The 13,371-nt window shown below is 48.0% G+C and overlaps 2 protein-coding genes across 2 annotated transcripts in view; one reads left to right on the forward strand and one right to left on the reverse strand.

Moving 5' to 3' along the window:
• The window catches only part of TRIM15 (tripartite motif containing 15), a 7,070-nt gene extending 1,988 nt beyond the window's left edge, over nt 1-5,082 (reverse strand). The window contains exons 1-5 of the mRNA XM_019632780.1: nt 4,708-5,082; nt 3,222-3,317; nt 1,927-2,157; nt 1,160-1,182; nt 166-194 (exon numbers count right to left, since the gene is read on the reverse strand). Coding sequence (XP_019488325.1) covers nt 166-194; nt 1,160-1,182; nt 1,927-2,157; nt 3,222-3,317; nt 4,708-5,076 — 748 coding nt within the window. The 5' untranslated portion in view covers nt 5,077-5,082. The remainder of the gene's footprint in view (nt 1-165; nt 195-1,159; nt 1,183-1,926; nt 2,158-3,221; nt 3,318-4,707) is intronic.
• Nucleotides 5,083-7,062: 1,980 nt separating this feature from the next.
• Nucleotides 7,063-13,371, forward strand: part of TRIM10 (tripartite motif containing 10) — an 8,574-nt gene continuing 2,265 nt past the window's right edge. Inside the window, exons 1-6 of the mRNA XM_019632782.1 lie at nt 7,063-7,881; nt 9,038-9,133; nt 9,718-9,948; nt 10,685-10,707; nt 11,042-11,157; nt 12,310-12,342. Of these exons, the coding sequence (XP_019488327.1) occupies nt 7,453-7,881; nt 9,038-9,133; nt 9,718-9,948; nt 10,685-10,707; nt 11,042-11,157; nt 12,310-12,342 (928 nt within the window). The 5' untranslated portion in view covers nt 7,063-7,452. The remainder of the gene's footprint in view (nt 7,882-9,037; nt 9,134-9,717; nt 9,949-10,684; nt 10,708-11,041; nt 11,158-12,309; nt 12,343-13,371) is intronic.

Below are 13,371 nucleotides of genomic sequence, written 5' to 3' on the forward strand. Positions count from 1 at the left end.
AAATCAGACTAAAGAATCTTGGTGTCTGTGATGAAGAATCAGATTGAGTATCATCTCTTTATCTCTGTTAGAAATGTATAGCTACTAAGGCAAGAAGTATTTCTGTTAGACCTAAGAAGAATTACAGGTAGTTCTCAAGAATTACAGGTAGTTCTCAAGAATTACAGGTAGATCCTTTAAGAGAATATTTGGGCCTGTGGGGCCAACAGAGAAGATATCATCACCCTTATTAGCCTCTAGAAGGCAGTATGGTAACGGTTGGAAACCAGCCTTAAACTATTCTAATTTGTGTGTATTCATTACAGGGGTAAAGGGATGGCCAGGGGTGGGAGGTGGTGGATGGGGGAAGGAGGTGAAAACAAACAAACAAACAAAAACCCGTATACTACAGTAAAAAAGTCCTTGATTCTGGTTTCAGCTCAGTCCTTGCTTATCACTTGCTGTAGGACCTTGAGCAAGCACTTCCCCCTCTGGGTCTTAGCTTCATCAGACTGGAAGACCACTAGCCATCCTAGAACTAAATCTCTAACACTCATTGAAAAAGTATGTTTAGAGACACTTCCTGATCCATGGACACCTGGGCTCAGCCCCCGGCACATGCACAGGTACACAGCATGTGACAAGTGTTCCCTAGTCGTTGTGTCTCTGCTCACCCCAGGGCAGACTGCTCATGCTTATATCAAAGAAGATAGGAAGGGAGCAGTATATGTATATTTACAATGCCTCCCAGCCCCTGGTGCCTGTCCTTTCATAGTAGCAATTGAAATTCTGAATATATGGGGAAGTTTAGTGGGAAAAATGATTGAAAGAACCGGCTCGTCTTCCCAGGTTCTGTGTTTATCATATTCTGTATAAAACGTTTCCCCTTAGAATTACATTTTAAATAGTGTTAAATATTGACTCAAGGACTAGTAATTTCAGGGATTCAATAGAAGTTCCCAGATCAGCCTAAAAACATGATTATTATTTGTAACTTCACTTCTAGGAGAAAAACTGTGTCCCTGATAGCGAAGAGTTTAAAAATGAACCGTTAGAACACAGACTTTTATGTCTGTGTGAGGGGACAAGACAGTGTATCTGATTACTTTTGCTTTTGTGTCCCCTCCCCTCCAGTCCCCATGTTGAGTATAGAGGAGGTGAGACGGGGAGTGAACCCTACCTGCTCTGGTTGATTCTGACATCCTGCAAAAGAAAAAGAGCATGCGCTTAATTCCCGCACACCCTTCCCATCAGAGATTCTGTACTTCCTGTCTGCTTTAACATATGAGATCAAAGCTTTTCTCCTCCAGAGAGTTGTGTCTGTAATTACCTACTCCTGAGGCTTCTCATGCTTTCTTACTAATTTAGAACTCTGGAATCAGTTCATTTGAACGGGTTTCTCTGTCTCAGCCTCATCCTGGGCCTGTGTCTTGCCTCCAACGATTAAGAGATGGTGGAGAGCAGGGACTTGGCCTTGAGTTATCAGCCAGACCTGATGTGAGACAGGATAATACAATGATAATAACAACAGGCACCATTTATTGAGTTTTTTCTGTGAGCCAGGGACCAACCCAAGCATTTTGCATAGATTGTTCCTTATCTTTGTAGCAATGCTATGAGGGAGGTGCTATGATTATCTCCATGTTTAGAGAGGTTAGAAGGCTTGCCAAGGGCACACAGCTGGAAGAGCCAACACTCAAACTTAAGACCGTCTGACTCCAAAGCCCTTGACATGACCACAGTGCATGGGCAAGTCATCCAGCCTTTTGGGGTCTGTATCTCCGTTACCTTTCTGGGACAAGAGAACCTGGTAATCACCAGTTCTTCCCATTGGAAATAATCTCCACTTCCCTTTCCTGCCTTTCTCCAGCATCTTCCAGCCCATGGCACAGTGTACCCTTGCTGTGGAATGTCTGTCCTATCACGAGGTGGTGGGGAGTCTCTTACTTGTAGAAGCTCACTTGCTGGCTGCTGACACTTCTCCTCCAGCTCCTTGACCTGGGCTTCAAGTCGGGCAACCTCCTCAGTGACCCTTAAGATGTACTCATCTCTCTCCTTCCAGATTTGTTGCTCCAGCTCAGTCAACCTGGCCCGCAGAAGACACTGCTGTTCCCCCAGCTCCTGCTGCAACCGCTCAAAAGCTGCTTCCACCTGCTGCTTCTTGCTTTCGATCTGAGTCTGTCAGGGATAGAAAGGCAGACATGGTTAGGGAGAAGCTCACAGAGCCGGTTTCCAGGACCATCATCTATATACTTACTATTGATTAAGAGGAATAGAGAGTAATGAGAAGACTCATTCTCCCAAATAACACCATGGTAGAAGTAGCAATTATAAACTTAGCAATTATGAGAGCTATGCCCTTGTCTTACCTAGAGATTCTAATAATAATGCCACATTCTGCTGTCAGACACACGTTGAACTTTTCAAAAATCCTTCCACATCTATGAAACCATACTAACCCAATGATACATTCCCTAGAGGCAGGTGGAGATGGTTATAGTAATTTCTTAGAGAGCAATTGAAGTAAGAGGAAGCTGTAATGAGAGTCAGCACAACCTAGAAGAGTGTGTGGCTTTGCTCTTAGCCAGTGATGTCACCATCTCTGGGGAATATTTTGATGGGAGCTGAGGGATGCTGGAGAGGTCTCTGTTCCAAAACTCTGACTCCTTGGTCAAGGTAGCAGAAATTCCCACACTGGATTTCCTCCTGGATAACTTTGTAGCACAGGAAAATATGTGGGAAGGAGCCGGATATAGCCACACCAAGGGGTCAGCCTTGTGGTCAGGGCTAAAATGCAGATACTAACATACACCTTCTGGCTCCAAGCTTCCTATCTGAAAGCAATGCTTTTAGGGAGACAGACTGCAATGGGAAGGGCAATGGACTAAGGGTCAAGAGACCCAGGTTCTAGCCATTTCATCATAAACTTGGGCTTCGCCATGTGGTCTTGGGAGCCTTACTTTCCTGGACAGTGAAAATAAGACTGATAATAAAAACAAACAAACAAACAAAAGAAAAAATATAACTGATAAGATGCATCTTGGATTAGAAAATGTCAAAACCACTTCCAGCTTTGGGATTCCACACTCTTGACCCCAAATGCCCTTGTGCAGAGATAGGGAGGTGAATGGGAACAGTGCTCCAGTTCTTTCCAGCCAGGCAACAGATACCAGACAACACTCTTCTGCAGAGTCTGTCAGGAAACCCCCAAAGGACAAAGTGGCCCATGATGTGGCCTTTACCAGAAGCACTTGGAGCTTCTGGTCTTCCCGATTCTTTATGTCCTCAATCTCATCTCTCTCCATGCTTACAGCCTCCAACCGACTCCTGAGACGATCCTGTGTGGAGAAGAATGGGCAGAAAGAAGTGGCTTCATTCATAATTCAACACACAGATATTAACTGTCTCTCATGTTCTTGGCACAGCATTGAGTGCTGAGGGGTTCAAAGGTGAAAAAAAGCCCAGTCCTTGTCCTAAAGAGCTCATCATCCAGGGAAGGACTTGGTCACAAGTGATTAAAACACAAACAAATGCAATAATCAAGGTGGGCACACAATGAGACAGGAACACAGAAGAGGGGACAATTCTATCTATAGGGACAAGGGAAGGGTTTTAGAAAGCAGAAAACATTTACAGCGGACCTCGAAAGATAAACTTCCAGTTGGATAAGAGAAGGGGAGGAGAGGCCTTACTGTCTCTGAACTTCACATTTAAAATATTGTTAGAATGATAAGAAAAAAAGTGAGGGAAGGGGGGAGTATTCTAGGAGGAAGACACCACACGTGAAAAGTATGAGAAACATGTGAGAGTAAAACAATTCAGAAAACAGCAGGCACACACAGGTCAGTCTGGCTGGACACGTGGTGCCTTGGGAAGGGCGGCTGAAAGATGAGATGGAACAGGAAGGCAGGATCCCGACTGGAAATGGCTTCGGGTGCCATGTTAAACACACCAGGCCTTCCTGGGCACTTGGGCTCCACGGGAGGATTGTGAGAGGGGAACAGTATGGTCGGCTGTGTGCTTTAGGAAGGTTTGCCTCAAAGCACATTGCAGGGAGACTGGAAGGAAACAGTGGAGACAGGCAACGCGATGGAGACATGCAAAGTGTGGGTGACAGACGGTGAGAGCCTGGATTTGGTAGTGATTGTGGGGATAATGCAGTTAAAGACTTGAGCGATGCTTCTGAGGAAACTACTTCCAGACCTGGTAACTGGGGGACAAGAGAGAGATCTGAGGGGCAGCAGAAATGGATAATATCCCCAAGACCGGACGGGCTGCCGCCATACCTCCTTTTCTCGAAAGGAAGAGCAGCGCTTGCCGGTGGCCCTTCCCCGTCCCTCTCTTCCCTCTGAGCCCAGCGGTCAGGGCCTTGGTAAAGCCCATGCCCAGTTTGAATCCTGAGAGACCCAGTTCACCCAGGCCCAGCCTGCAGGAGGTCCTACACTGCACTGAGGCTCTCTTTCCTTCCACAGAGATAAAGCCTTGGCTACAATTCTTTGTGCTCCTTCAAAGGACTGGAGCCAAAGTTCCCTCCTAAGACTGTAAATGACCATACATCCCAGTGGAACCACGTCATCCTCAGTCTGGGAAAGCTCCGGGGTCCCAACAGCCTTGGGGTCCCTAGCGTGGAAGCCATGGCCCTTCGTCCAGATCCCGGCCCCATCTCCTTCACCGTGACAGTACTCTGTCCTACCGCAAACAGGCCCAAGCTGAAGTCACCCTTCTTACCCGGTAGGGCTGAATGGCCTCGTCGAGGAAGCCCACAGCGTGGGCCTGGTGGGTGGGACCCTCTCGGCAGAGCACACAGAGGAACTCGGCATCGTTCTCACAGAAGAAGTAAATCTTCTCACCATGTTCCTCGCAGTAAGTCTCCCCAAGAGGACCCAGGGGCACAGGGACCATGAGGGTCTCTGTCTTCTCTTTCTCTTTGCAGAGGGGACAGAGCAGGACCCTGCTGGAGTGCTGGGCCCCCATGTGGAAGGGCTGGGGGAGGCACAGCCGACAGAAGATGTGTCCACAGGTGGCAGTCACTGCATCTTCCAGGGACCTCTTGCAAGCAGGACAGGTAGCCCCTTTGTGGGAGGAGGTTGAGGGCATCACGGTGCCTTCCCCAGCCTGTCTGCTCAGGCTTCTGCCTTAGGCCGCACGATTTCCCTTTCCCTGAAACGGAGCCACTTTGACATGAATCACAGAGGGGAAGAAATAGGAGGCCAAGAGAAAGGAAGGCGGGAATGTCCTGGCAGGGAAGCTACCTGGCTCCACCTGGCCACCACCCATCAGCAGAGCAGGTCAAACTCCAAGTCACCTCTGATTACCCAGCATTTCTCAGCAGTGGCTTGGCCAGCCTGTTCTCCACTCCTAGTCCTTCTGGTCCCTGGGGTGGGGAGCAGAGCATAGCATGAGGTCACAGGCAGATGAGGTTTCCTGGAATGTCTCCCTTAACCACAGTGGGGTGGGGAGCACTGAGGAGGAGACACTGCTTTGTGCTCACCTGAACAGGTGGGAGCCATAAACCTCTGATTCTGAGGTGCGCCTGCAGCAGCAAAGTCCAGCAGAGCGGGAGGGGACGACTTCCGGGACTCGGAAGCTCTGTTCAGAGGCTGCAGGTCCAAGGGTGGTGACTGCTCTGGAGTCCCCTCCTCTGCCCTTCTTTCCTTGCCTCATCTCATCTGCCCAGACTGGTTTCACCTAAACTACTAACCCCACAAACTCCCAACACCAGTGTCCAAACTGGACTTCAGGTAACATCGTACTTCAATTTTAACTTTTAACTGCTGGTGGGAGAAGACAAGAGACCATAATACAAATGATTCATGTTGATAAAACTTAGAAAATTCAATTAGTCAATGAGATAAACACATTCAACCACATTTACCTAATGTTTAGTATTTTCGTATTATGATATCTGATCTGATGACAACTTTTGGGAGAAGGTATGATTACCTCCTTTTACAGAGGAGGAAATGTAAACTGAAAGGCAAAATGACTTCCCCTAAGTCACAGAGCTAGAAAGCTGCGGAGCTGGGGTCAATGCAAGTTTGCAGCTCCCAGCCCTGTGCTCTTCTGGAACTCCGAACCAGGACAAGGATCAAACAGTGGTGGTTCCTCATCCACTCACCGGCACTGTTAACTCCAACCAAGGAAAAGCTCCTTCCGTTCTCCCACTGGGTGGTCAGCTCCCACCCTGTTTGGCTGTCTTTGCACCTCAGCTATTTCGTACACCACCTCCCCTTTCCACCCTAGCCCCCTCCCTGCCGCCTGCAAGCGTGCAGCCCCTGGAGCTTCGCTGTCCAACACGTGAGCCTCCAGCCTCACGTGGCTGCTGAGCATTTCGACGTGGCCAGTCCCAAGTGAGATGTGCTGCCTGTGTAAATATACCCCAGATGTCAAAGACAGCACCAATGAAAACGAAATATCTCGTTACTAATTTTTGTACTGATTACGTATTAAAATGTTAATATTTGAGGCTAACTATTAAAATTGTTTTCACTTTTTACTTAATTATGGCTATGAGGAAATTTTAAATTGCTTATGTGGTTCGCATTGTATTTCTATTGGACAGCATGACTCTGAGACAGAAATATGAGTGCAAATAATGGCCACCCACCGTCTTACTGGTGTGCCTTGGGCCAGCTGAAGAACCTGGCTGAGCTCAGCTAATGTCCTACTGGCACCAGTGTCATAGAGCAGACAGGAGGTAGATCCTAAGTTTCAGCGTGAGGAATAGAGTAGAGTCATCATAAACAAAGGTTGGCTGCTGCTAGTTTTCTTTCTCCTTCCCACACAGGGTGCTTTCCAGCCTCTCCCTGTGGCAGGCCAGTGGGGGCATCGCCGGTGAAGTTGCCTGTGCCGTGTTCCCCGAGGCACAACCACCTTATCTGGGTCCCCATACTCCCTTTGGCTGGCTGATACCCCCAATCTCCCTGGAGACAGCTGGTTATACTGCAGGAGGCTGGGGTGGCTGGCATCACTGCTTTGTGACCCAGTCTCCCCCCGGCCCCCAAAAGAAGAACGACCTCTCTCATCTGTGGACAGTTAAGATAGCACTTTCCTTCTGCTGTGAGTGTCTCTGGATGGACGGGAGGGAACTGTGAGTCCAGGTCATGGGCGCCGGCCCAGAGAGTCACTGAGGTCACCTCTGGAATGCTGTGATCCTTTCTTCCTCCCTTCTCCCCCCCCCCTCTGCTATTTCTCCATCTCTGCTGTTGGAGGTTGTATGTCTGTTCCTTTGGGCGGAGGACAGTGGAACCCTGGCCACCAGAGATGCAAGTGGGTGCCTTGTCCTTGTGTGTGTGCAGGCGTGTGCATGTGTGTGTGTGTCTATGAAGGTGTCAGTGTGTGTTTAAGATGTACCTGTTTCTGGCTGTGTGCACACATGGGTGTGTGAGTGTGTGTCCTCATTGTTCTCCTAGCCCTTCCTCCTCAGCCAAGCAGAGACGGTGACCTTGAGGAGGCCACAGGCACAGCAGCACCATGGCCTCGGCTGCCTCTGTGAGCAGCCTGGCAGATGAAGTCAACTGCCCCATCTGTCAAGGCTCCCTGAGGGAGCCGGTCACCATCGACTGTGGCCACAACTTCTGCCGTGGCTGCCTTACCCGTTACTGTGAGATCCCTGGCCCGGACCCCGAGGAGCCCCTCACCTGCCCTCTCTGCAAGGAGCCTTTCCACCCAGGAAGCTTCCGGCCCAACTGGCAGCTGGCCAGTGTGGTAGAGAACATTGAGCGCCTGAAGCTGGTGTCCTGGCCAGGCTCAGAAGAGGAGGATGTCTGCCACAAGCATGGGGAGAAGGTCTACTTCTTCTGTGAGGATGATGAGATACAGCTGTGTGTGCTGTGCCGGGAGGCCTGGGAGCACCAAGGCCACACTGTACGCTTCCTGGAGGATGCAGCCAGTCCCTACAGGGTAGGACAGGGCAAACGGGGGCATTCCCGGGCTGGGTCTGGACTAAGAGAATCAGAGCAGAGCCATGGATGGTTTGGGCCACTAGGAAGCCAAATTCTATCTCCTTACTTCTATCATCACTCAGGCAGCAGACCCAGGCATGAAAGACCAGGTGTTTGTGTTTTAAGCATGTCGTATGTTGTTTACTCATGGCCAACACACAACAGGAGCTCAATAAATACTTGTTGAATGGATTAGTGACCAAAATGTGAGTGTAAGTGTCTCTGCAATGGATCAGTCAGGTATGTCTGAGGGTGTCTGAGTTTGTATTTGAGGGAACGATTGCACAAATGTTGTGTGTGTGTATTCATGTTTGTATATTTACCAACGGGTGCGGTGTGTTTGGGGGAGGTCTGACTATTTGAGTGTGTAAATGTAAATGTTTGTGAGTAAATTGGTGTTTACATATATGCAGGTTAAGTAAATACATGTGGTGTGCAATTTTATGTCATTAAATGAGCGTGTGCTGTTTTTTTATGTTTCTTGTTTTAGTACAAGTGGGTGTATGTGTCAGTTAATTAATTAGTAGTTGATGATGAGAGCTCTATATGTATTTCTAAATATACCTTTATGAACATTTGCATGTGCATACCTGTTTCTAACTCTATTCCAGAGCCAGCAATTTTAGAACAGCTCGTTGATTATTTTTGCATTATCCAAGTTTCTTCTTCCCTTCAGAATCATACACAGAAAATTGATTCATTCATAAGAGAGGGTTGTTTGGATGTGTTCCCTTTGGGACATGTGAGAAAGTTAGAATAATTTCAAAGGGCATATCAAGCTCAAGACAGATCTCAGATACCACTTACCAAAGGCAAAAGAAATTAGGGTGTTTCCCCTGAAAAAAGAAAGGCTCAGGTGGGAACACCAAGTCACAGCCTATGATGACACAGGATAAAGGGGGAAAGCCCTGACCAAAATTCTCAGAGGAGAAAAGCAAGAGGAAAACAACCCAAAGAGTAAGCTGTGAAGGGCAATGAAGACCCAGGCATGGTGGCTGACGGAGTGACCCCTTCCCTTGGGGCATTCCATTCCTGGAGGCAGAGGGTGGGATGAGATGACAACCATTAGCAAATCATTGTTTCTACCTTAAATATCTGATGCTCCTCCTCTCCAGGAACAAATACAGAAGTGTCTTGAGTGTCTACGAAAAGAGAGAGAGGAGATTCAAGAGATCCAGTCAAGAGAAAACCAAAGGATACAAGTCCTCCTGGTAGGACATCATGCTTCCCCTGGGCCTCCCCTTCCTCAAGGACAGTGCCTCCCAGAAGCTGAGGCACCACAGCATATAGGGCTTGGAAGCCATCCTGAGTTTGAATCCTGACTCTGACACTAACTAGCTTTAGGATTTCAAGCAACTCTAAATCTTGTTTATTTTTCTGTGAAGTGGAGATTCAATTTCTGTAAGGATTGAAATGAGACTGTGTCTATAATGCAATGCAGTGTTGAGCACTTAGTGTGTATTTTGTAAAAGGCAGGAGGTAGGGTATCCCCATACCTCCCTATGCCTCCTCTGAGCCCCACTGTTTTAGAAGCTGCAGCAGATGGTGTGAGGCAATGCTGAAGAATTTAGCTTCCAAAAATGGCGTGGTAGGCAGAAAGGAAACCATGCTGCAGTTCCAAGTCTGTCTGGGAACCTGGGGGTGGGGCGGGGGCTCTGATTTTACCACCAAACCTTGGAAGATGTGGATCTGGGCCAGGAGAAAGATGGGAGTGAACTAAGGAAAAGGAAGAGGAGGAAGAGGAAAAGGAGGTAGAGGAATAACTCCCTGCTGGTCTTTCTTCCTGTCCCCTCAGACTCAGGTGGCCACCAAGAGACAAAAAGTGATTTTCGAGTTTGCATATCTGAGCCAGTTCCTGGAAGAGCAGCAGAGCATCCTCTTAGCCCAGTTGGAGAGACTGGATGGGGACATCTTGAAGCAACGGGATGAGTTTGATGTCCTGGTCAATGGGGAGATCTGCCGGTTTAGTGCCTTGATTGCAGAACTGGAGGAAAAGAAGGAGAGGCCAGCAAGGGAGCTCCTGACGGTGAGGCCTGCCCCGCCCCAACCACCTGAGCTTACCTATGATTTCTTGCATTGTCACTTTGTCTAAGCCATGTCTCCTTCACTCACACATCTCTGATGGGTCACAGGACCAGGAGTTCTGAGTTCTAGTCCTTGCTTCCCCAAGAATTCCCTGGTTATGTTGCTCCCTGGCTCAGTCTCTCCATCCTACCATTCATCCCATAGAGAAGATACTTTCCTTACCTACTTCACAGGGGTCCTGTGAGGATCCAACAGTAAATGCAAGTGAAAGCAGCGCTTTGAAAAGCATGGAGTACTATGCAAACAAATGTCAGCCTACTTCCAAGGCAACTATTTTCTGGGCCACTCATGGCCCACCAGTCAGGAAGTTCTTCCGGGTCTATTTCACTTCCTCGCACTGGAGGAGAGGTTGGGGTCTCAGCATGGCGTCAGAAAGGCGGCATGATTTAGGGAGGCACACTCAGGACTGAAAAACAGAAGACCTTAAATGGGACCTGCCTTAGCCTCTAAAAGCAGGGACAGGTCACTTTACCACCTGGATCTATAAAATAAAGGGCTCTGTGATCCGGAAGCATCCTAAACCCTAAAATACTGTGACTCTGGTGGATCTGGTGTCTTTTTTCTATCCAGGGCTCAGAATCCAGTATTTTGTCTTTTCTAGTTATAAGAAAAGTGGGCGATGAAAACTGAATCCTCTCTCTCTCTCTCTCTCTCTCTCTCTCTCTCTCTCGTTCCAGGATATCAGAAGCACTCTAATAAGGTAAGTGATATAGTTCTCTTTGCCCACACACATACACATACACATGCACATGCCATTAGTGCCCTACAAATGTACAGCAGCCTCACAGTAAGGAGGACAGTTCACACACACAGCTCCACTAGGGGTGGAGTACCCCAATGCGCCCCCATGTGCAGTGGTAGATACGCCTGCATGGCGGTGCCCAAAGGAGGCCAGGTGGTGGGGCCCATCTCAGAGGAACCGTGTCCTCCTATGCGGCCCTGCACCTCCATGACCAGTTTGACAGAAGGCAGCTGGCTGACTCTGGACACATTGCTAGGGAGAATTCCCAGACCCTGTATTTCTGTGCCCCCAGATGTGAAACCAGAAAGTGCCGGAAACCAGAGGCTGTGTCACCTGAGCTGGGGCAGAGGATCCGAGACTTCTCCCAGCAGGCTCTCCCACTGCAGAGGGAGATGAAGATGTTTCTGGGTAAGTGCTCCCCACCTGGCACAGATGGCCGTGAAGCCTGGTGTTTGAACCCCCATGTTCCATTGCTCACGCCATGTTGCTCCTGGCCAGGCTTGGACCCTTCCAATGCCTTGGTTTCCTTATTTGCAGATTTTTATAAAATCTGCTTATCGGGATGATGAGACAATGAAGAGAGGTAACAAAGATGGAGATTTCTGGAAAAAAATTAACTGATTTGAAAAACAAGTGAACAAATCTCATCAATTGGCATTAAGCAATAAGAAAGATAATGATTAATAAACTCTATTATTCTCAATAACTTAAAAAATCCACAGGAGCATTTGTAGTACATGATAGGTTTTTGATGATAAACACTGTTAATTAATAACCAACAACAGCATTTCTCTTTGCCTGTGGCAGCTGACTTCCCTTCCCCCTCCTTCCCTCGCTTCCCTAGGAGTCTGGTTCTGAGTCAGACTGCCCTCTGGGGACTGTGCCCGCCATTTCTGGAACATGGACTGGTGGCAAAAGAGGGTGTGGAGGATTTGAAATGAAAGTCAGGAATGTGGCTCTCTGCCAACACCTACCCAACATACACATGACGTCATGAATGATGCCACCTATTTCTAAATGACCCACCCACAAAAGTGTCACCCTAGAAGAGCTTTCCCCACAAGTTTACTTCCTGCAAGTACTCCCAGTCGCCCGGCAGTAAAAAAAATTTTACTCTAATCAAAGACTGACCTTTGACTATGTGCAAAATTTCCAAGCAGAACGAGAAATAAACTAACCCACTTATCCATTCATTAAGTAGATGTTTCTTGAGCATCTACTATGTCCTGGGCTCTGTGTGAAGCACCGAGGATACAGAGGTGAGCAAAGCACACATGGTCCTGTCTGCTCAGGGCTGGGGAGTGGGTCTCAAGCAGGACTCCCAACCAGCAGCAGCAGCCCCTGGGGACTGTAGGAAATGCAAATGCTCAGTTCGACCCCAGGTCAGCTCCAGAGGACTCTGATGCAAGCTCAAGTTTAGAACCGCTGGTCTGGAGGGTTCCAAATTCCTTTCTTCTCTTTGTCCCTTCCCTTCTCTGGGCCTCCATTGCCTCATCATTAAATATTCTGTGGTTTTGTGCGACTAATGAAATCTCATCCTGTTTTACTTCCTCTTTACAGAAAAACTCTGCTTTGAGTTGGACTCTGAACCAGGTAAGCAGCCTATGTCTGGATGGGAGGGAGAGGGGAATCTAAAATTGAAAAGGAAAAAAAAAATATATATATATATATATATATATATATATATATATTCATATAACCATGTGAATACACACACACATACACAAATATACACACACATCACTGCCTTTGTAAGGCTTGCGGGAGATCCATGAAGAAAAGAGGACAGGACACACACACACACACTCACACATACCATGCCTGGCATTAAGTTGGTATTCTGATCTACACATGATGCAGGTAGAAAGGTTAAATCAAAATGAGAAAGGTCTGTCACGAAAGGCTTCCTGAATGAGGGGAACTTTGATCTGTGTTTATTTTATTTTATTTTATTTTTAGCTGAGCCATCCTGCCACCCGTTGGCAGCTCAGCTCAGGCCAGGCATCGAACCGCTGTTGTTCAGAGCTTGCACTCTTGAATGAGCTCTTAACCAACTGAGCCACTCAGCTGGGCCTTAGATCTGTGTTTAGAATCACATTATTAGAATCCACTGGAGCCCCTATGCCCTTGCAGCTGCCCTTTCATAGATGATAGAAGGAGGGCAGCCCGTGGGTGGGAAAGAAATGAACAAAATGGACCCCACTCGAAGTGGTTGTTCGCAGTCTAACAGCCAAAGACCCTGAAACGTCAGAGTTGTTGAAAGGCACTCTGAATTTATCCATTTGCCTCAATTTATGGATACCAAAAGTAGCAATATGTAGAAGTCTGCAGAAGTTTTTGAGGTAGGAAGGTGGCCCTCAGACCCTGACAGTTTCGAAATTACTGAGGCAGAGTAAGTCAGGGTGAGCCAGAGAGCCTGCCAAGAGCAAAGACTGAATGAGTCATGCCTACCTGGAGGAATCCCCAAGTGTGGACTGAGAGAATGTCTCCACCCTCCGCCCTCTGATATCCAGATACAGGAGGCACAGCGTGAGGAGTCAGCAGCAGGATATCCGAGCAGGCACGTCCAGTTCTGGGAGCCAACCAGCTGGGGGTGGGGTGGGGGAAGAACTGCGTCCAGAG

Source organism: Hipposideros armiger, unplaced genomic scaffold, assembly GCF_001890085.2.
Source record: "Hipposideros armiger isolate ML-2016 unplaced genomic scaffold, ASM189008v1 scaffold_1173, whole genome shotgun sequence".
Taxonomy (NCBI): Eukaryota; Metazoa; Chordata; class Mammalia; order Chiroptera; family Hipposideridae; genus Hipposideros; species Hipposideros armiger.